Genomic DNA, 23,623 nt, shown 5'->3' on the forward strand with positions numbered 1-23,623 from the left:
GATTCCAAGTCCAGTGTTGTTCTCAATATCCTCCAGTGTCTCTCACTAACGACTTATTAAAGGGTTTGTGCCACTGACTCCCAGATAATATCAGGATGAGAATTTCAAAAGGGACAACAGACACCACACTGAAACTTCTATAAACCTGTGTAAGAGCAGTGGTCCTTACTGCTAATGAAAATGATAATCTCAGTGAAATCAACTGCGCTATAGAACTGAAATCAGAAATTAACCAGAAAAAAAAATTATTTTGGTCACATTTGCCAAACCAACCAGAAGATTTTATGCATATGAAGAATATTTCTTTCCCACCCACTACTACCCCATCAAGGCTGAATTCAGGTGCTAACGCTTCCTTTTCCAAGAAGACTTCCTGGATTCCTCCCCCCCTCCCCTCCCCCAACCTACAAGTGATTGACATTAACTTTTCAACTCACAGGATTTCTTACTCATTTTAAAAACATACTAAAAATTAAGACTACTGCTCCAGCCATGAAGACATCTCTCTTAAGAGACTATCAGATCACTGAGAAACAGGACTGTATCTCACTCATCTCTGCAACTCCTCTAGCACCAAGCAAAGCACTACATACTGTCAAGCACATCAATGTGAAAAAAAGATGAATGGATAGTGCTGAAAAACCCATGATTTTCTCATGAGAAATCTTCATTCAGGCTTTTGGCAGAGGAGAGATAAGATAAAACTAACACATAGAACATAAAACTACCCTCCATGGCTTTCTATTTTCCAACAAAACAAGCTTAAACCCCTCTGCCAAGCCTTTTAAAACGTCCCACTATCCAAAATAATAACAGCTAACATTTATATGGCACTCACCATGTGCCAGGAAGTGTGCTAATAATAAGCACTTCACAATTGTTATCTCATTTGCTCTTCCCAGCAACCCTGGGAAGTAAGAGCTATTATGATCCCCATTCTACAGATGAGGAAACGTGGGCAAAAAGAGGTTGTAACTTATCCAGAGTCACAGAGTTAGTAAGTGTACGAGACTAGACTGAATTCAGGTCCTCCTGACTCCAAGACAGGCACTCAATCCATTGTGCCCCCTACCTGGCCTCCACTGAGGAAGGAGAGAAAATGTTAGTAACTGAAGTGGCCACAGGGAACCTAGGAGATGAGCTTTGAAGACATGCCACTCGTGAGCAACAGCTTATGTGAATGTACGCAAGTGGGAGACAGAATGTCCAATTCGGGGAGTAATATTAAATAAGGCTACAGAGGAAATCTGGAACTAGACTGTAGAGTTTTGTGGGGCTTTTTTCTCAGAAGTAATAGGGAGTTGTTCAGTTTTTATTTTTATCAAAATGTGGCTTATGAAGCTTATTTTGATAATGGTGCGGACAGATTGAAAGGAGGAGATCAGAACCAGGAAAACCAATTAGACTAGTTCAAGCCAAAAGGAAATGAGAACCTGAATTAGGGTAAAAGCTGTGTAAAGATAAGTGCACATGATATACTTTGTGACAACAGAATCAATAGGACTTGGCAGTGGATTGGCTGAGGGGAGAAAGGGGGAAGAGAAAGAGAAATCAAGAATGATTCTATGTAACAGTGGAAAAGAAAAGCTGGATTTCAAGCAAGAGGACCTTGAGTTCTTATCCTGGCTCTGCCCCTTATTTATCTATGAGACTCTTAGGGCAAATAACCTACTGGGTCTCTGGGCCTCAGTTTTCTCATCTGTAAAATGAACTTTGACTAGACGACCTCTGAGGTACGTCCCAGTTCTAGACGTATGATACTATGATTTCCAGGTTACAAAGCTGCATGATTGGGAAGGTGGTACCCTCAACAGATAGAAATTTGGTGAGCAAACCTGGGAAGATACTGACATCCATTTTGGGTATGAGATGCTACAACATACAGTGGGGATTTTAAGAGGCATAAATGAGGAAAGAGTATATCCTGAGCATGGGTACAAGCCTAGGCAAAGGCACAGAGGAAGGAAATAGGAGATGGAAGATGAAGTTCAGTAACAGCTAATAGGTCAATTTTACTAGAACAAATAAGAGGGAAAGTTCAGTTTACAAGGGTAATAACAATCTCAGTGGGTAATATAGCTTTATGAACTCAATCTAAAATGAGAATAGGTGCTAACTGAAAGTGGTAGAAGAAACCTGCTAAAGCCCATCTCCCAGCCACAGTCCAGGGATGTGCGAGAATGGGTAGCTCTAGAAAAAAGAGACAAGGGATGACATGTCTTTAAAGGAAAGATAGATTTTCATGCACAACAGAAGATGGAAAGAATTTAAGAGGAAGAAATCAAGAATGAAGTATATACTAGTACACAATGGAAGGAGGCAACAGAAGAGTATAGGAAGTAGGGAGGGGTAGGACTGAGTTGGACAGACATCAAAGAACAAGGATGTACAGAACAAAATAGTTTTTACCTCATAGGATACAAAAATGAATCATGGAAAATGAGAGGTGGGAAATAGCTAGCCAGAGGAAAGAAATAAAAAGTATGAAGAAGCTTTCAGACCAAATCGGTCTCAAAGTTTTAATTATAAATCTTATGTAAAGATGCCTGTTAACGATAGTGTCTCTTTAGTTCTAGGAACAAGACAAGGAGAGTCTTGCATCTGGAAAGATCATGTGGTAAAGGGGGTTGGTCTCTCTTCCATCCCTTCCGTGCATAATCCTTATAAGAGATTGGAGCTGACAGGCTATACAGCACAGCAACAGCAAAGAATAACATTACCCTCAAAGAAAAGAAAATATTAAAGCCTGAAGAAAACCGACAAGCAAGAGAATCCTGAAAGTTACATGTTTAATTATATTTTAAAGAATAAATCAATAAATATATAAAATAAAAGATTTGCAGTCTGGTGTATAATCCTCTTTTTCTGTTCTTTGTATATAGTAATTTTATTTGAGGCTTGTTAAGTTCAGAACAAAAATGAATTTTTTGAAAAGAATTCTAAAGTTCTCCAGCAAAAATTTTAAAGAAAGTCTGAAGCCTGAAGCATTTTTAAATGAGTCATCTTTTAATTTTTATTTTGAAATATGCCCCAGTTCCTAGTACCTTACCTTTTCTGTTTTCAATCATGCATTTAAAACAAAACAAAAAAAGCCTCATTTTCAAAGAGCAGGGAAACATTAGCTATTCTGAGTCTAAGAAGTCTAATCCTTATTTTATCACTATAGTAAGGAGAATCCTTTTTAACTCTAACCTCCAACTTTTTTTTGGAGGTTCCAAAAGAGAAACTAGTTTACCAAATACAAATTCAAAAGGAAAGTAATATTGAATTACTTTTTCTTTTTTTTTAATTAGCGAAACTACCTCTGTAACCTTGGGAAAATTACAAACTTTCTGGACCTCATTTTCCTGATCTATAAAATGAGGGGGTTAGACTTTATGACCTTCTCTAGGTCCCTTCTAGCTCTAACTCTATAAGAGCTATGATCACATGAGAGAAGTAGGAGAGCTAGGATTCAAACCTAGGTTCTCTGACTCCAAATCCAGTATTCTTTCCGCTATACCCTATCATCATCCTCTATTAAAACACTCTAGAGTACCATGGCAATGATCCAATCCTCACCAAGTCCAACAAGCTGGAAATGTTTTAAATGGTCAAAGTCAACTAAGTGTAAGAGCTTATCACCACAAGTTTAGACACTAATTGATGATTCTTTTGACCACAGCAATCCACGAAACCATACTGAAGCACAGAAAGATGGTGATCTACATCAATGGGAATATCCAACCCAATGAAGCATTTCTTTTTTTCAACTATTGGAAAAATATTCTATACTAAGGGTTAGTGAGCTAATACAGCAACATTTTCAAATCGTCAAAATTATACCATGGTCCAGGTCAGTTATTATCCCCAACCTTAAGACTCTCACTTTGAATTACTCAAGAGTTATCTGTATGCTACAGTGCCTATGACTTTCCCCTTGCTACCACAATTGTACCTGTTCCATGTTAAAGCAAAGTTACAAGTTCTGATTTTGAATTCTGGAGAGTTGATGATTTGTAAATAATTATCAGTAAAGATTTACTTTTAAGTGACTATTTGGAAGGAAAGTACCTTTCCTTTCCTGGTCTTTTAAGGTTCTTTTCAGGGTTTAAGCACTGTTGATCTCAAGGAAAGAATCAGAGAGCTGTCAAAGCCCTACTTCACAGCCTCCCCAAAGTACTGGAGGTACACCACTGGTCCTGTAGCCTAGGCAACCCTAGTTTAGAAGTAAAGGAAACGAATGACTCAGAGTCTTTCCCACCCCAGCCTCCCACATCAGCTTCTTCAGTGTAATTCTGTGTACATCAAGGCAAGGACAAAACACTTTTTTGCTTGGTGAATCCTCTGCTGGCAACTTTCTTGCTATTTCCCTGGGGCTCCTCTCCACCCATATATCCAATTAAGTCATCAGCTCCTCCTCTCAGCCCTTTTCACTTATTAGTTTACTTTTTACTTATTGAGGCAACATGACATAGCAGACAGATTGGCGGACTTGGGAATCATCAAGAAAATCAATCTGAATCCTGCCACTGATATTTACCAGTGGTGTGACCATAGGCAAGTCACTTAACTTCTATGTCCCAATTATTCAACTCTAACTCCGGAGCTGTCGTGAGGATTAAATGAGATAATGTATGTAAGGTACTTTGTAATCTACAGTGCTATATAAATTAGTTATCATTATTACTTGCCTTTAAATTTATTTCTCCACTGCTCTGGGACACTGTACCCTTTCCTTCCAGATGAGGTTCTGGCAACAGCAAAAAACCAAGGTGTGCACAACTGTATAGCTGAGTGACCCCATTTCAGGTGTAATTATAAAGGCTGATCTAGGGAATTATTTCGATTTCATACACAAAAGCTTATTTGTCCTAATATTTTTCTAAGTCCTATTAAATTGTAATATTTCATCATTCTGAAGTGGAGAGTTAAGTTTATGAACTGCCCATCCATGGTATATCTTCAGTTCACATTCCTGACAATTTCTAAGTGATTTGATGGAAGAACCTTTCTTTTCTTCTTGACCAATTTTAAAAGCAGGGTTTAATTGGATTAACAACCAATTATTTGCTCTAAGAATAAGGGTATAAGTTTATTTTTTTAATATATTTAAACTTTCTGTTTTACATGAGTTTCTCTAATTTTATTGTAAGCCTCAAACAAAAGTTTTTTTCTGAAATATGGAGACCTCCAATGTGTTTTAAGAACTTCAGTAACTGTTCACTCCAAATCTTTCCAGTCTAGGTGATGGAAGAAACATATAAAGCACATGTGAAACCCCAGTCATGTGATTCTTATTCAGAACTGCACATCCAGATGCAAAATGCCATCAGGCTTTAATGACCTACAGGCCATTTCCTATTTTCCTAATTTAGGAATATACTGAGTAATATGCAACTACTGCCACTAACAGCTCTTTATAATTTTTTTTCCAAAACTAATTTTTCCTATTAGCAAGAAAATCTTCAGAACTATACTATTACCCCAGATTCATTTAATGCTCCAGTCAAGGCCACCCCCAAACACTGGAGAAATGATTCATATTTTCTTTACCCTTCAAATCTGTATTAAACATCCTCCACATTTGATTGTTACTTCCATCCTCAATATCTCCCACCTGCCATTTGGAAGCTGTTGCCAAGGCCTGTCAATTTCACCTTTGCAACAATTCTCAAGTATGTCCTGCCTTTGATAGCACCTCAATTCTAAGGCCTGCCTTCCTCACCTCATGCTTGGATTACTGCAATAGACTGCAGCTGGATCTGACCCCTCAACTTTGCTATGACTCCAAGCCATTCTCCATTCAGCCACTTAAGTGATTTTCCTAAAGTTCGGGTCCAATCACATCACCTCCCTACTCAAACTTCAGTGGCTTCCTATTATTTCCAAGAGCAAATACAAAATGCTACGTCAGAATATGAAGCTTCTTCATAAACCCAGCCCTCTCCTACCTCTCCAGTCTTTTTACACCTTACACCCTGCCACTTACTCTTTGACATAGTGACACTGGTCTTCTGGCTGTTCCATGACCAAGTCACTCCATCTCTTGGGCATTCTCTCTGGCTTTCCCCATGCCTGGAACCTTCTCCCACTGAGGCTCCAACTACTGACCTCACTAGCTTCCTTTAAGTCCAAAATAGAAACCAGTCTTCTACAGGAAGCTTCACCCAATCCCTTTTTTTCCCCAAGGCAATGAGGTTAAGTGACTTGCCCAAGGTCACATAGCCAGTGTCAAGTGTCTGCATTTCAACTCAGGTCCTCCTGACTCCAGGGCTGGTGCTCTCTCCACTGCGCCACCTAGCTGCCTCAACAACACCACCCTCCCCACCCCCATCCCTCTTAATTCTAGTGCCTTCTCTCAACTATTTCCTACTTATCCAGTATATAGCTTGCATTGTATATATTTACTTATATGTAGTCTTTCATTATACTGTAAGCACCTCAAGGGCTGGGACTGCCTTTTGCCTCTCTGTACCCCCAGTTCTTAGCACAGTGTCTGGCACACAGTAGGCGCTTAATATACGTTTACGGACCGACTGATAATTTATTTGTGACCTGTTCAGTTTAAATTAAATTTTTTTAATTTTTTTTGGAGGGGGGAAGGTATTGGGGTTAAGTGACTTACCCAAGATCACACAGCTAGTAAGTGTCTGAGGTCACATTTGAACTCAGGTCCTCCTGGGCTGGTGCTCTATTCACTACGCCACCTAGCTGCCCCTGACCTATTCAGTTTACTTTTCACAAACTTTCAAACTCATTCAAGTAAGACAGGAAGTGTTTGAATGGGGGGGGGGGGTGGAGGGGGGAAGTGAGGGGCCATGCCACCTCATCTTTCAAACTAGAGCAAATCACATGTTGAGGAAAACTGTCCCAATCCTTAAAGAACTTACAATATTGCTGGAGAGACAAAATACACATAAAAGAGTTGGCACCACAGCATAATATCATGTATTACATCTACTCTGTGCAGCAATCTCCCCTCCAGCAACATGAGAGCATCTCTTCAATCTTATTATTGGAAGTCACTGGAAAAATAAGTAGCAGTAGCTAGTCGACCTGCAATGCATCTATTCTGTACAGTAAGTGATATCTATACTGCAGAGCTAATGGTATTTCTGAAACACTCAGAATGTTAAGAGGAGGAAAGGTTCATGCTATAGTGGAAAGACCCTGCCTGCCTTGCTGTGCTACTTTTATGACCCTGGGCAAGCTACAACCTCCTCTGCCTCAGTTTACTCATTTGTAACTTGACATTGGATTAGATTAAGGGTTCTTAACCCTTGAGTCCATGGACCCCAATGGAATCCATGGATAGATTTCAGGGTTTTTTGCTGCTTTTCTTTAGTATTTTTATGATTACATTTCGACTTTAACAGTTTTCCTTTACAATCCTTATGCATCCAAAAACATTATTCTAAATATAAAGTTCATGGGTTTCACCAGAATACAAAAAGGGTCCACAACACAAAAAAGTATAATGCTAAATGATTTCCAAGGTCTCTGCCAGGACTAGATTCCATGATTCTAGAGTAAGTATGGTATATATATAGTGAATTGAGGAAGGGTGAGAGGGTGGAGTTCCAGATGGGACATCCAGCCATGCTTTCTCACTGTATGCCCCAGGGGAAGTTTCACTTTCTCAGGGCCTCACTTTCCTCAACTGTTAAATAAGAGTCCCCTACTAGATCTCGAAGCTGAAATCATTTCTAAGTTTTATGATCCCATGATTTGAAAGATGGTGTTAGCCAAGACAAACTGATTGGCAGCTTTTGTAAAAATTCATTAGGACTAGGTCTCCATAATTTACTTTCAAATGTGGAATCTTTTAACGAAGCTACCAATAAAAGGTAAGTACCTCGTTTGTTAACATTGGGGGGGGAATATTCCAGAGAATCCATGATGAAATACCTACAGACAGAGAAGTGAGAGACTCAGGATGTGGAATGAGACATTTTTTGGCCATAGACAATGCAGATATTTGTTTTGCTTACCTAAGCATATTTGTTACAGTATTCCTTTTATCAAAGAGGAATGGGGGAGAGATTTTTTTTAAGTAAAGAAAAAAATTGGGGGAAATATCCTCGATCATGTTCTAATTCGGTAGGAAAGCTGAACAATAGAGTGGTCTAGTCTAAACCTGCAGACAAGCTAGAAGCGGGGACTGCAAAGGATAAACCTTCACTAAAGATAATTATCAAGTCCTCCTCCGATTATCTAGCATGCTACCAGAGCAGACCTTTAAACCTTGGGATCACAGGATTTGAAGTCAGGGCCCAGGTGAAAACCCAGCCTGGCCAGCTCCAACCTGTGTGACCTGGGGCAAATCGCTTACAAACTCTCTGGGCCGCAGCTCCTCATGTACAAGATGAGATGGGCTTGGATGAACATTAAAGTCCCTTCCAGCTCTAAATATACGGTCCTTTGACCTCCCTTGGCTCGATCTGGACATCCCCAAGGTGAAGTGGTCTCCTTACCGATAGCCCTGGCCTCTCCAAAATCCCACCCTGTCTCAATAACCCTCCTTCTCCCAGGCAATGAAAAATCACTCGTCTCCTCCCTCCCTCACAAATCCGGTGGCTTTTCGGGGCCCTTCTGGGTCTCCCAGACCCCCTCACAGGAGGCCTGTGCTGTTCCCTCCCCCACGCTCTCGGACCCTATTTTGCACCAGACCCTGCTATCCTTGGGCCCTGGGACTCCCTTACTTTGGGGCTCGGTGCTTGATAGAAGGTAGGCGCTTAATAAATGCTATTCAACTGACTCATCCTCTAGTTCTCTGCCCCCCAACGCCCCCCCACACACAGCTCGACCATCTCCTTTCAGGCTAGCCCCAAATTCCATGCCCTCCCTCGGCCTCTGTCCTCGTGGCGGGAGCGGGGGGGGGTGTAGTGAAGAACCCAGGACTTGGGCAAATGCCTTCGCCCGTCTGAGCCTCCATCTCCTCATCTGTAGAATGGGCAGTCTCCCGCGAGTTGTCAGCAAAGCACCGGGGCACGTCGGGTACCCCGTCTCGCCCCGAGTCGTCGGGCCGGGACCCTGACCCACTCGGTCCCCGGCTCCCGCCTCCCTCGCTCTCACTCACGGGGTGCAGCGGTCGCTGTACTCGTTGGCGATCGTCTCGATGCCGCCGGCCCGGGCCACGGCAACGTAGCAGCTTTGGAAGCCCAGGTCTATGCCCACCACCGACATGGCCCCGGCCTGGGACGGGAGCCCGGCGGCCCCGCGCGGCACCGGGGGAGGGGCTGGGGAGAGCGCGAGGCGCACGCACGAGGCCCCGCGTGGCTGCCCAGGAGCGCGCGCCACCCGCCGCCGCCGGGCCTGAGGACTGACGGACGGACCGACCCACGGACGGACGGGACGGAGAGAGGGAGGGAGAAAGAGAGGAAGAGAGAGGGGAAGAGAGAGAGAGGGAGGGAGGGCGCGAGGCAGCGCGCGAGCGAAGCGGGCGCACGAGCTCCGAGCCGGCTCGGCTGCCGGGACACTGGCGGCAGAGAGGGCTGCGGGGGCGGGGGCGGGGGCGGGCTAGGGAGGGGGCAGAGGAAGCTCTCGAAGGATCTCGTCGCGTCTGGAGGAGGGCGGGGTCAGGGAGACCGGAGAAAGAAGGGCGCTTCTCGCGACGTTTCGCGACTTTTCCTCTCTCCCCACTCCCCTACCCCCACCTTCCCGGGGCTCCTCCCCCTACGCTGCTACGTCAGGCACTGGTCCGGGGCGAGGGAAGGGAGGGAAAGGGAAGGAAAGAGAGAAGTGGAGGAAGGCTTTCATCTTGTTGCAGTGCGCCTGCGCCACCTAGGGTGCCGTCTCTCCCCCACCCCCTCGGCAATTAACTCGAACAATGAATGGGGACGGGGCCAAAGAAAAATTGTCTTACGGGCACATTCACCAAGCCGAATATGCTATCGTCATCCGCCTCTGTCCACCCCACGTTGGTTCCGTGGAGAGGAAGAGCGCGGGATCTGAATCCACATAACGCTTGGATGACCTGGGGCAAGTGTCCGACCTGAGCCCTTAAGCCTCACTCCCTCCTCTTCGGTTAAAGTGAACCCGTCGATAACGGCTAGCATGCTTGCTAGATTTAAGGTTTACAAATATCTCGTTTTATCTTCACCACAGCCCAGGGAGGTAGGGGCTGCTACCCTCATTTTGGAGAGAGGTTGCACAGGCTTACTATGGCTGTTAAGTGTTTGAGGCTGGATTGGAGGCACTTGACTTACATTCATCATCTTAACCATTTCCGTATATTATCTCTTGCTCCAGGAGCCCAACTGGCAGACACAAAGTCTCCCAGGCTGAAAGATGTAGATTTTGCTAGGCTTCTGACTCCTACAAAGAGCAAACCTAGAAGAGTCACTTAACCTCTCAATACCCCCAAGCAAATCAGTTTAATTGCAGAACGGTTGCCACATTTGTAGTCCTGTACTCTGCGCAAATTGTGCAGTCCTTCAGTTGGGTTGGACTCTTCCTTACTCAGTGGACCATAACATGCCAGTACTGTCCGTGGCATTTTCTTGACAGATAGTGGAGTAGTTTGCTATTTCCTTCTCCAGTGGATTAAGGCAAGGTTAAGTGACTTGCCCAGAGTCACACAGCTAGTAAGTGTCTGAGGCTGTATTTGAACTCAATTCTTCCTGACAGTGAACAGAGCACTGGGCTTGGAGTCAGTTCAAATATGACTTCAGGTACTTGCTAGCTGTGTGACCCTTGTTTGCCTCAGTTTCCTCGTTTGTAAAATGAGCTGGAAGAGGAAATGGCAAACCTCTCCAGTATCTTCGCCAAAAAAAAAAAACAAACCAAACCCCCAATGGAGTCACAAAGAGTTGAGCACTGCTGAAAAGACTGATCAACAGCCTCCTGACTCCAGGCCTAGCTCTCTATCCACTAAGCCACCTAACTGCCTCCAAAGCACACAAGCATGGGCACATAGTAGGTACTTAACGTATGCTGTTCAGATGTTCATGGGGGCGAGGAGTTTCCCCAACTATAGGTTCTTTTCACCAATAAAATCAAAGATGGGGACCCAAAAAATGTGATTCCCATTTCATAGGTGAGGAGACAAACCCAATGAGAATGGAACAGCCTTAGCTGCTCAAGTCATTTTCTGAGAGCTGCAGTTCAAGCTTTTTCTTCCCTCCCTTAATCTCTTAATCACATTCTCTTGACTTAGCTCCACAGAACAGATATGTGCTTAGTCAACTTGCTTCCATTTCTCGTAACTTTTAAGCATCCTCACCTTCTCTGGTCATAGAAGAGGTAATGTTCCTCTATCTGTGCCTGCCATCCCATTCCCTCCCTCTTTGTGCATGCCTTTTGTTATTACACCAGTCGTTTCCAGAGGCCTTGCAATAAAGGGAAATAGTTTCAGTAAAACCAACTGACACAAGAACTACATCTAATAGTGAATGCAACATTCTATATCCATAGTCCCCCCCCCCTTGCCAACTCCAGATTAAAAGGGGTAGGTGCTTCCTCATCTCTTCTCCGGGACAAAGATTGATTGTTACAGTTACACCAGCCTTCAGCTTAGTCTTACATGCTTTCCCCTGGTTCTGCTTCAGACTGTAGAAGTTCCTAAGTTTTCCTATGTTTCTCTGAATTCCTCATATTTGTAATTTCTTACATTCTAATGTTACTTTGTTACATTTATGTACTATGTTATTCCATTTGGCCATTCCACAATTTATTGGATACATTGTTTCCAGTTTTTGCTGCCACAAAAAGTGTTGCTATGAATATTTTGCTATATTTGAAACCTTTCATTCTCTCTTTAGCATCCTTGAGATAAATGCCAAGTGGGATCTCTGGGTAGGTTCTCTCTCACTCGCTCTCTCACTCTCACTCACTCTCTCTCACTGGCTCCCATTTGCCTACAAATATGTTCTAGTCTCCTTAGTCCAAAAAAATGTTTGTGATCCTTCTGCAGTACCAACTCCCGTCTCTTCCCTTCTCTTGCTAAACTTCTTAAAAAAACTTGTCTGCAACAAATGTTTCTACTTCTCCATTACCCACTCTCTGTAAGCAGTTGAAAAATCTGGTTTCTTCTCCCACTACTCTACTGAATGAAGGCTTCTGGCAAGATAGGTGATATAAGTTAGTTCCCCTAACCACCACAAAGCGTAGAATTGATCAAAAAGTAAGGCTTTATTGGGGCATATGGGGTGTTCATGGGGTAGCACCTCTGTTATGAGGGCTTTTACTGAGCGCTTCTCAGGGTTGTTCATCCATCTGTGATGTCTACACCCTGGTAAAAACCATCTCAGATGTGCTAAACCAGGTTAAGGGTAAGGTAACCTACAGGCCTCAAACCTGTTGTCAAGTTAAGGGAATGCCTACCCTAAGCATATGAAGACTTCCCCTGGTTGAGTGAGCAGATGAAAACAATTTGTTCCAAAGGCCATCATTGAGGCCTGAAATAGCAACAGGTGGATCCTGTCTGAATGAATTCGACCCAAGCCTTCTTTCAGCCAAAGAAAAACAAGTTTTATTAAAGATCCACCATATTGACCAGACTCTTAAGGAATCGGAACATTTGTAACACTAATGTAAGCAGGACAGATTGAATCTGAGCACCTTAATGGAGGCTGAGGTAGATCTTATATACAGAAAGATTGTGGGAGGGATCTCAGGTTGGCCAAGTAGGCTGAGACCACTAGAGGTGGGGGGTGGGGGGGGAGGGGGTTTAGATAGAATCAAGGGTGGGAAGTAGCCCACCCTTATCCGGAGATAGCAGACAATGGAAGGCTAAGTTAGGTTAAGGGTAACAGAGAATTGGGCATATGGGATTTTGCAGGACCCATAGGCAAATGGGGCCCAAATTCTTTTGGGGTAAGGGGCAAAGGTCTTGGCTTGGGCCCCCATCAACCATGAAGGAAACTAAAGCAGGCCTTGTGTAGTGCTTAGAGCTTGGTCAGACATCTATGCCAAGGTTATCCAAGGGTATCCTGAGCCATTGCCAGTCATCTTGACTTTTGACCTTCCACTGGATTCTGATGACTTTGGATGAGTAAGGCTGATGACTTTGCACAATACTGCCTCACTTAAATCTCTCCCTTCCCCCCGTGATTGTTTCTCTTCAAAAACAAAGGACTAACAACAATTAAGCACCTACTCTGTGCCAGACCCTATAGCAGACACCGGGGACACAGCTAGGTGGTACAGTGAATAGAGTACTGGGATTGGGAAGATGGGAGTTTAAGTCCAGCCTCAGATACTAATAGTGTGACCCTGGACAACTCCTTTAATTTATCTCAGCCTTTGTTTTCTCAGCTGTAAAATGAAGGGAGTTGGACTCCATGGTCTCTCTAGTTTCTTCCAGCTCATTTTCCTTTTCTGGTTTGTCTTCCCCATTAGAATGTAAGTACCTTGAGGGTGGGTACTGTAGTTTTGCTCATATTTGCATTCCCAGGGTTTAGCACAGTGCCTAGCACTTTGTTGGCACTTAATAAATGCTCATTGATAGGATATTATGGAAGTAGGAAAGGGGGAAAGGGAAGAAAGGAAGGAAATAAGCATTTATATAGGGCCTGCTTTTATGGGGCTCTGTGCTAAGTGCTAAGGATACAAAGAAAGGTAAAAGACAGTTCCAGCCCTTGAGGAGCTCATAGTCTGATGGGAGAGACCACATGCAAATAACTATATACAAACAAGCTAAAGACCAGATAAGGAGAGAAGGAGAGCTGGCAGTGTGGGACAAGTGAGCCTATATCTGAAACAGCAGAGAAACACCAGCCAGAGGACTGAATTAGTGGTTAGCCCCCCACCCCTCTCACCAAACCAGATTTTTCAACAAGTGTAATATCAATAAAGTTAGGTGTCTTTGATTGAGTCTTATCAGGTGCTAAGCCCCAGGCCCAAACCCCTGTCTATTAGGTGCTAAGCCCCCAGGATCCTAAGGGGAGTTGCTAAGACCAGAGCCAATAGTAAGAGCCTAAGTTCTGGTCACTCAGATGATATTTGATGAAGGCTAGAGTGCATAAAAAGAGAGAGCAGAGCTATTTGCTTTGGACTCTCACTCTTGAAGGTGTGTTGATGTGGAAACTCTGGGCAGCTGTAGTTAAGAGCCCGCCAGCTTGTAAACCCAGACGTTTGGACTTTGTGAAACCCTGGTAACTATGCATTGAGATTTGAATCAGACAAGGTCTGTCTGTTAATGTTTGTAATTTGTTTGTACTTGCTCTGAAGCTCAGGGTGCTGGCTTTTTCCCCTGAACTAAGTGAATGATATTTGTATACTGGATTAAAGTAAGCTTGTTAACCCCTTAACAGTTGCTTTCCTTAGTAAAGCAGATCAAAAGAACCTGTGTTGGAAGCCTTCTGTGTGCTGGTTGTTGGTGGGTCTTACACCCCTTCAGCAGCCGCTAGCATATTGTTGCAAAAACAGGTTACAAAGGGAGTAAGTAGTGAGAAACTGTTAACATCTGACAACTTTTTCAAGAGATGACATAATCTGTATCAAATAGCTTGCCTTCTCAAGGAGGGGGGAGAGGAGAGAATTTGGAACTTAAAATTAAAAAAAAAAAACCTAAATGTTTAAAATATTTGTTTACATATAATTGAGAAAAAAAATTAAATGTAAAAAAATTGGCAAGAGAAGGGAACATAAGGAGAGAGATGGGACTGTAGCAGGATCATGGATTTTTTTTTCATTAGGACTGAGGAGACTAGAACATGGTTGTAGGCAAATGGGAGCAGGTAGCAATTGAGAGATCAATAATAATGCATGAGAAAGAAAGCATAGACCCCACTGCTTGGTATATGTCTCAAGGATACCAACGACAGAATGAAAGGTTCCAAATACGGCAAAACATTCATAGCAACACTTTGTGGTAGCAAAAACTAGAAACGCCTTATAGGCACACCAAGGCCAGCTAGAAACACACCAAATAAACTTTTTTTGAAAAAATTATACTAAGCTTAGAAGAAAGGAAACCCACAAGGAAACCTCTACTAAAAATCCTACTAGAGTACTCTAAAAAGAATAAGAGGTAATGAGCAGTTAAAGAAAAATTCCCAATTGTGAAGAAATGCTACAGGGTAAAAGAATACCAGAGTACTAAAACTTCAGAAGAAGAGAATAATACTAGAATAACTAGAACTAGAACCACAGAAAAGAAAAAGGGGATGGCCACTAAAACAACTAAGGAAGAGTGATTAGTAGGTCTAATAAAAGAATAGAAGGAAGGAAATTAGAACTCAATACAAAATTCAAAAGGAAAGTCACCTGCTTAGAATAGACAATGGAAAACTTCAGCAAAGCAGTGAACCTGAAGGAATAAAAGAAAAGAAACCAAACTCAGAAAGTTCAAAGATGCAAGAATTATTAGAGGAAAGTCAAAAGAGCAAACTTGAAAGTATAGGTGAAATAAGTATGATTTTTTTAAATGACCTAGAAATAGAGGCACAAGAGAGAATCTAAGAATCATTGTCCTCATAGAAAAACATGATGAGAAAAATCCAACCCTGAATATCAGTAGTAATCTGGAAAATCTCTGTGGTTTTTCTGGCCTGGTCTTTTTCTGTCCAATAGGATATATCTATTCCCTAGCCACGGTCCTTCCTCCTGCCTGGGACCCTCTTCCTTCTCCCCTGCCCTTTTTCTGCCCCCAGTATCTTGGAACAAATAGGAATTTCTGGCTATAGCAATAAGAGGGAAAACTGGTGGCAACAGCAAAGGTAGTGTAGTAAGACATGTGTCTGGGGCTCATAAGCAAAGCCAGAAGCTCCAGAAGCCACAACAATCTGTCAGTGCCATATAGAACACTGAAGAACTATAGTCGTAACAGCTGAGAGATAAGAGATACTCACCAAGCAAAAGAAAGCAGGATGCTCCAGAGAGAAGAGGAACAATAGAGGTACCGGCTCAGCTCTTAAATATGGGCCTCACCTCCAATTGCACTGTGAGGCCTTCACCCTGTGAGGTTATTTTGCAGGGTCTGTGACTGAACTCTTGGGAGGTTGGAAGAAGGAAGGAGACCGTAGGAAAGAGTGAAACTCACCAAAAGGTGGCCTATAACCATCCCCTTGCTAACCTGGTCTAGGATACTAACTTTTTCTCAGTTCTTATTTACATTTTATCATCTTCATATATTTTTCTAGACTTTTGATTTCATCAGTGTAAGCAAGCTCCTACTACCAAGCATGTTGGCAATTGTTCTGCAATGTACTCTTAGATAGTTACCTGAGACTTAAATGGCATAGCTAGGGACACATAACTAATAGGTGTCAAAGGTGAAACTTGAACTCAGATCTTCCTGACTCCAAGGCTACCACACTTTATCAAACTACCTCTCTCTTCTATACAATTTTAATAAAACCTGCTCTCTATTCATTAGCCTGTTAGTGTGATGCTTTCAGAAGAACTTAATATCCTAAAAGAGAGTTAGACTTTCATGTTCCCAGGGAGGTTTCTGAGTATCAACAAAATGAGTCATAGAGTCATTATCTGAAAACCTTCAGGATTGATCTCAACCTATGTGAACCTACAGATATGGTTATGAGCTAAACTAAAGCAAACAGTCACTACTACCCTCCTGTACTATATCCTTTCCTACCCACTTCAACTCAGTCTTTCAAAAAGCTTCCAGAATAATCTTTCTTATGCATGTATAAATTCTATTTCAAAAGACTCTTCTGCTGAGGTTATAGTTACTTTTACTGTAGCTTTAAGAGCCAAATAGTATGTTTAGGATTTGGCCCTTGAGGCTGGCAGAGTTTGGGAAAACTGAAAAGAAAGTTAATTAGAGATGGGTTAAGAAAAACTATGGAGAAGACAGAGAATAATGAGAAAAAAACTTTTTTCTTGGGAAAATTGTCTTAGCTATTGTTTTATGAAGAAACATTATAATTTTATGATTGAGTTTTGAGAAAGGTTCCACATGATGGTTTGAGAAAAGATGAATAAACTTTTCACGTCATGGCTGGAGTGAGTTAGAACAGACAGTCAAAGAAGATGGAAAGGCCCTTCTTTTCAAAATTCATTTTTAACATTGTTTTCTTTTTAAATTTTGATTTCCAGATGTTCTGCCTCGATCCCATTCCTCTCCCACCTACTGAGAAGACAGTATACCAGTTATGCAAGTGAAATCCTGCAAAATATATTTCCATATTAACCATATCATAAATAATAAACAAACAAATAAATGAGTAAATAAATAAAGCAAAAGAATTATACTTCAATTTGCACTCAGAGTTCATCAGTTCTGCCTCTGGAGTTACTTGGCATTTTTTCATCATGAGTCCTTTGGAATTGGTTTGGGTCACTGTATTAATCAAAGCAGTCAAGTCTTTCACAGTTGATCACCATTACAACATTGCTGTTATTGTATAAAAGGATCTCCCAGTTCTTCTCACTTCACTTTGCATCAGTTTATAGAGGTCTCGCCATGTTTTTTTCTGAAACCACCCTCCTCCTCACTTCTTATAGCACAATAGTACTCCATCACAATCATATATCACAACTTATTCAGCTGTTCCTCAATTGCTGGACAACCCCTCAATTTCCAGTTCTTTGCCACCACAAAAAGGGCCACTATAAAGATTTTTGTACATATAGGTCTTTTTTTTTTCTTTGATCTCTTTGGGGTATAGACCAAGCAGTAGTTTTGCTGGACCAAAGGTTATACACAGTTTTATAGTCCCTTGGGCTGAGTTTTAGATTGTTCTCCAGAATGCTTGAATCAACTCACTACTTGGCCAGTTCATTAATGTACCTATTTTCCCTCATCTCTTCCAGCATCCATCATTTCTGACAGGGGTGAAGTGGTACCTCAGAGTTGTTTTAATTTGTCTTTTTCTAATCAGTAGTGATTTAGAGCACTTTTTCATATGACTATAGATAACTTTGATTTCTTCTTCTAAAAATTGCCTGTTCATATCCTTTGATCATTGGGGAATGGTTCTTATTTTATAAATTTGACTCAGTTCCCTACATATTTAAGAAGTGAGGCCTTTATCAGAGAAACTTGCTATGAATTTTTTTATATTACTTCATTGTCTATGGTACCTTTTAGCAAAATGTAATTTTCCTGATTATCTCTTTCAATTAGGTCTATTTTTGCCTTTGCTTTGTCTGAGATCATGTTTGCTACCCCTTCCCTCCTCACTTCAGTTGAAGTATCATAAACTCTGCTCCAGACCTTCATTCCAACTCTTTGTGTGTCTTTCTGTCCCAAGTATATCTCTTGTACACAACATGTTGGATTCTGGTTTCTAATCCATTCTATTACCTACTTCCATTCCATGGGTTAGCTCATCCCATTCATATTTACAGTTATCATCACTAACTGTGCATTTCCCTTCAACCCATTTTCCTGTGTTCATTCTTCTCTCTTTTTTCATCTTGTCCCTCCCCAAAAGTCTATCTTGGTTCCAACCACTACTTCCCCCAATCCACTCTCCCTCTTATCATCTCCCCCTTCCTCCACCAATATCTCTTATCCCCTTCCCCTCCTATCTCCCTGTTAGGTAAAATAGATTTCTACACCCAACTGAGTGTGTGTGTGTGTGTGTTTACTCATGTGTGTATACACACACTTTAAACTAATTCCCTCTTTGAATCAATTCGAATGAGCATGACATTCAAGCATTGCCTGCCACCCTCCTCCCCCATTTTCCTCTCCACTATAAAAGCCCTTCCTTGTGCTCCTCCTTTACGTAAGAAAAATTTCCCCATTCTAGCTAGAGAGTCCTTTCTTGATGGAATTTTTTGACCCTAGTCTTTCATAGAAGGTTAAAAGGATTCTTGGGAAGACTTTATGTATTTTTAGTGAACTGAATGGTAGAACTGTGCTTCCTCGAAGTGAGGAGAGCACCGGCCCTGGAGTCAGGAGTACCTGAGTTCAAATTCAGCCTCAGATACTTGACATATTTACTAGCTGCATGACCTTGGGCAAGTCATTTAACCCCAATTGCCCTGCCTTCCCCCCCACCCCCGCAAAAAAAAAAAAAGCAAAACAAAAGAACTGTGCTTCCAAAAGTAAAAAGTCATTTGCAATTACAGAGATGGTTACGGATGACTCTGGCTGTCCTCTTTCTCATAACTAAAATATCTAAATGGTGATTTTTATGTCTTCAAAGTTCAGGAAGGTTAGAGGATTTGCCTGTGTCCATGTAGGCAGCAAGAATCAGGGAGAAATGGAAACTAGATATCTCCTGAATTCAAGATCTCAACTCTGCTTTGCTCCGGACCTATAACAAGCTCTACCCCGTACCTGCTAAAATCTTACCTATCCTTAAAAGCCTAGTTCAAATGATGCCTTCTCTGATCCCCCACTCAGAAATTATTTTGCTTTCTTCAGACTTCATATAATGCTTACATCTTTCTTGCGAATCACAGAATTTGAGGGTTGGAAAGAATCTCAGCAGCCATCTTTGTTCAATCATTTTTCAATCATATGCAACTCTGTGACCCCATTTGGGGTTTTCTTGGCAAAAATCCTACAGTGGTTTGCCATTTCCTTCTCCAGCTCATTTTATGGATGAGGAAACTGAGGCAAATGAGGTTATGTGACTTGCCCAGGGTCACACAGCTAGTAAGTATCTGAGGCTTCAGCAGCCAACTAGTCCAACCCAAACCTACTATAATGTACCTGACAAATAGTCATTTAACCTTTGCTTGAACATCTCCAATAAGTTGGTCTCGCATCATGATTGATAGTTATATATAGTTATTTTATAATTATTTAATTTATATGCATGTTTTATATCGTAAGATCAGATTATCCAATCTAACCTTATCGTTTTATAGATTAGGAAACTGGTAGCCAAAAGGTCAGTTTGCCCAGTGTTATGCCATTAGTGAGTGACAGAGCTGGGATTTGGACCTAGGTGCTCTGACTCCAAATTCACTGCACTTTTCCCTGAACTACACTGCTTTTGCACTGTGAACTTCATCAGAGAACACTTTTCATCTTATTGATAGTTTTTATTTCCCCCCTGCCTAGCACAGTGCTCTGTACCTAGCAGTACCTTAATAAATAAATACTACCAGTGATTGTTAAGTGAATGACTGAATAAACAAAAACAATAATTATAATGTATGGCTATCTATCCAGGAGTAATAAGCACCAGACATATACAGCGGAGTCTGCTCTGGCCTGGAACGTACGGCAGTCTCATCAGTCCAATAAATGAGATCTCCTTTCTCTGTAGACTTCAACAATAAGAAGTCTGTCACTGACACAGCAAAAGTGAACAGAGCAGACAGTTGTCTCAGTTTATTCAGCATAGGCCTTACACTCCTGGTTTTCTTTGGCACAATACCCAGCAACCTAACCCATCATCCTCACTGAGATGTTCCCTTCTAAAAATAAGCTGTGACCAACATCAGTTCCAAAACCCTTGTCCCGCTATAAATAGTTCTCTGTATCATCAAACATATGGTTCATGAGGCTATTCTGGGACATTTGAGCATCAATGAATCAGATCAGCAGAGTTCAGAACTATGGCAAGCCTAAAGTATCACATTTCTAGGAATTCTGTTGTAGAATAAACCATTTACAACATGGTTCTCAAAACATGTAGCATGTTGGTGGCATGAATAAACACAATACTTTTGCCATCCATAAAAGCTTCTCAAATATCATAAGGGCATGACATTGTTAAATTCTTTACTCTATTAAAATGATTAAATTTAGATCAAGTCAATATGTATTTATTGAGTACCTTACTGGATGCTGCTGGGGTCTGGGACATAGCAAAGAAATCATTAGTTGATACCTGCAGTACTGAGAGGTATTCCTATCTGTCTTCTTAGGAGATACAGAGAAAATCACAGGATCCCATAGTTAGAACTGGAAGAAACTTCAGTGGTAATCTAAGCCAACCCCCTCATTTCAAAGATGAGAGAGTTGAGGTTAAAAAAAAAAGTTAAGTTAAATTCAATCAAGTTTTTTTTTTAAAAAAAGTTAAGAAACTCAGTCAAGGTCACATGAGTAATAATTGGCAGAACCAGAATTTGAACCCACTTCTCTTAACTCCAAATCCATAGTTCTTTCCACTGTGACATGGATTATATGACCTCTAAATTCCCTTCTATCTCTGGGATTCTCTAATTCTGACTGACACTCTATCCACACTACCTTATATGGCGTAGAAGATATCCTCTTCCCAGAAGAGAGAATAAGCTAAAAAAGGTAAACAGTTTAACCTTGTCATAGTAGCAGAGCTTGGGGCGGGGGAGGGGGAGGGGGGGGAATGGAGGAGGGAGGGGGAGGACGGAGAGGAATTTAAAGCCTGCTTGTTCCCCAGTATGTTACTTGCAAGAATGACATCCATACATCCTGAATTTTATAACGGTCTCAATTTCAATAAAAGGAAGTATGCTTCCTTCCTTCATTGTAAAGGTGAAGGACTATGAATGTGGAACGTTCTAAATAATTCTGTTAGACAGTTGTTAGTTTCGCAACAGCTTTTTTTACTTTTTTCTTATTCTTTGTGATAGGGATGGTACTCTGAGGAGGAAAGAGGGAAAGGATATATGAAGGTGATATAAAAAAAGATATTAATAAAAAGGATTTTTTAAAGTTTAAAAATGTTCAAAAGGAAAAAGAAAAGGAAATATATTTTAATAAAACCTTGCAAAATGAATTTCTTTTGCCAGATAAAATTCTGATATCCCCTACCCCCATCTCGAGTAGGTGACACTGCATACACACAGTCACTGTCCTGAAATGTTGAATCTGGAGTGTTCAGCCTGGTTTCTAGGAAGCCCTTTTCCTTAACTAGAGATTCCCTTGGCCTGGTAACCTGGATTAACCAAGGTGTCTGGTGGTACCAAGTGTTGGTCTATCATAAGGGAAGACCCTAAACTTTCTTGCAGTAGAAAAAGCCCTGAAATTGGAGTTAGAAGATCTGAGTCTAGTTCTGCTCTGCCTCTCACTATCTGTATGACCTTGAGCAAGTCACTTCCTTTACTGGCTTCTGTGTTTGTCATCTCTAACTGGGAATTATAACTCTTTCACTATATACCTCAGGGGGCTGTTGTTGTAAAACAATATGGAAATTGTAAAACCCCACATAAAAGTGAGTTATCATCATTATTATAATAACTTGCAAAATTGGTGTCAAACATTTAATGTATAGAAATGAGTCTAGATTGCTCTGAATAGATTTGGAGCATCCAAGGTCAGAATATACTTTGCTTCTTCCTGCAGGATCCAAACAAATGTTGTAGACATTCAATACACGATCAACGGACTGTGAACCACATAGTGAGAGTGATCAAGGAAATCCCAGATTTGCTAGACAAGGGCATCTCATACATTTGGACACATATGAAGGTTTCATGCTAGGTTACATTGGCCTTGCTTGCATGACATAACAATTCCTCATTGGTCCTAGTCATGGGCTCTGCCTGACTTAAGTTGATAACCTGGTAGTTTAGGTTTGATATTGCAATGAAAATGATTTTTACTTGGCCATAGCAGGGGAAAAATATTCAACAAGAATATTCAGTAAGGACATCACATTGATTCAACTTAGCACAGCTTCCTAGTGTCGATTATGCTGTCAGTCAGTGGTCAGAAATGTTACAGAGGAACTGACCCTCTGGCAGGGCCTTAGGAAAAGCATATATAACAGGACACTGGGAAATATTGCTCTTATCACAGTCCCCATGATCTTGGTTGTTTGAAGAGAATTGGCCCCTGAGAGTCAGGAGGATAGACTCTAGTCAGATTATAAGAGCTGTAGAAACAGCCCCACCTGTACTCTTTGGGGACTCTTTTAGTGCCTTCTCTCCCTTGGAGTTCTAGCAAAACAGGAAGAAGATTTTGTTTCCCTCCCACTTCTCCCAGGGAGCACTCTATAATAGGAACACATGGGAGCAGAGACCCATCCTTGCCTATGCAGGGATAAGGGAGAACCCTGAGCTCTCAGCTACCTCCTTCTGCTTTCCATTTTGTTGAGTTTTTTTCTTTTTGACTAGATAAAAGAAGCCATTCTCTGTCTCATTTCTTACCTAGCCTTAATCACTGAATGGGCATTACCCCAGTCAAACTGAAAACTGGGAAACACCTTAGGTTAAAAAGGCCAAGGTCTCCCACTGCATCCAGGGCCATCTCCAGTCGTCTGTGTCTTGCCCCTGGACCCAGATGGCTCTGGAGGAGAAAGTGAGGCTGGTGACTTTGCACAGCCGTCTCTCACTTAAATCCAATTCACTTACATGTCACGGCATCACCTCCCTGATATCATGGTCCTCTTCGAGAATGAAGGACAAACAATAACAGTTTGTTTTCTGAGCATATCTTGACAACAAGTAGTCTTGAGAAATGGATATTTCTAGCCCTGTGGGCTTCTTCATGAGTTTAAGGGTTCCTGATTTGGGTGGGCTACCCAGACAGAAATGAGAGCAGTAAGAGCATACTTCTCTGAGGAGAAAAAGCAGCACCCCCAGGAGTAGCCTGTGGCTACAAACTAATGAAAGCATCCTTGCTAGCCAGGAGATCTAGACCTTGGGAGTTGCTTGGACAGAGGTCCAAAGTGAACATAAGTGTAAATATCTATCCAGCTGTCCCATAAAATTTATTTTCCCTTCCTTGGTAGTATAAGAAATGAAATGAGCTATTTGAGATGTCTCATATTTTTGTGTTTGCTGATGCACTCCTGTGAGTCTTTTGCAGGGGTATGCTAGCTAGTAAATGTTTAGCAGCAAT

The 23,623-nt window shown here is 41.7% G+C and overlaps 1 protein-coding gene across 1 annotated transcript in view; it reads right to left on the reverse strand.

Annotated features, from left to right (window-relative positions):
• The window catches only part of HSPA4 (heat shock protein family A (Hsp70) member 4), a 42,009-nt gene extending 32,417 nt beyond the window's left edge, over window positions 1-9,592 (reverse strand). The window contains exon 1 of the mRNA XM_036748492.1: window positions 9,062-9,592. Within this exon, the coding sequence (XP_036604387.1) occupies window positions 9,062-9,168 (107 nt within the window). The 5' untranslated portion in view covers window positions 9,169-9,592. The remainder of the gene's footprint in view (window positions 1-9,061) is intronic.
• Between the last annotated feature and the right edge of the window lie 14,031 nt (window positions 9,593-23,623).

This window comes from Trichosurus vulpecula, chromosome 3 (assembly GCF_011100635.1).
Source record: "Trichosurus vulpecula isolate mTriVul1 chromosome 3, mTriVul1.pri, whole genome shotgun sequence".
In the NCBI taxonomy this organism is placed as follows: Eukaryota; Metazoa; Chordata; class Mammalia; order Diprotodontia; family Phalangeridae; genus Trichosurus; species Trichosurus vulpecula.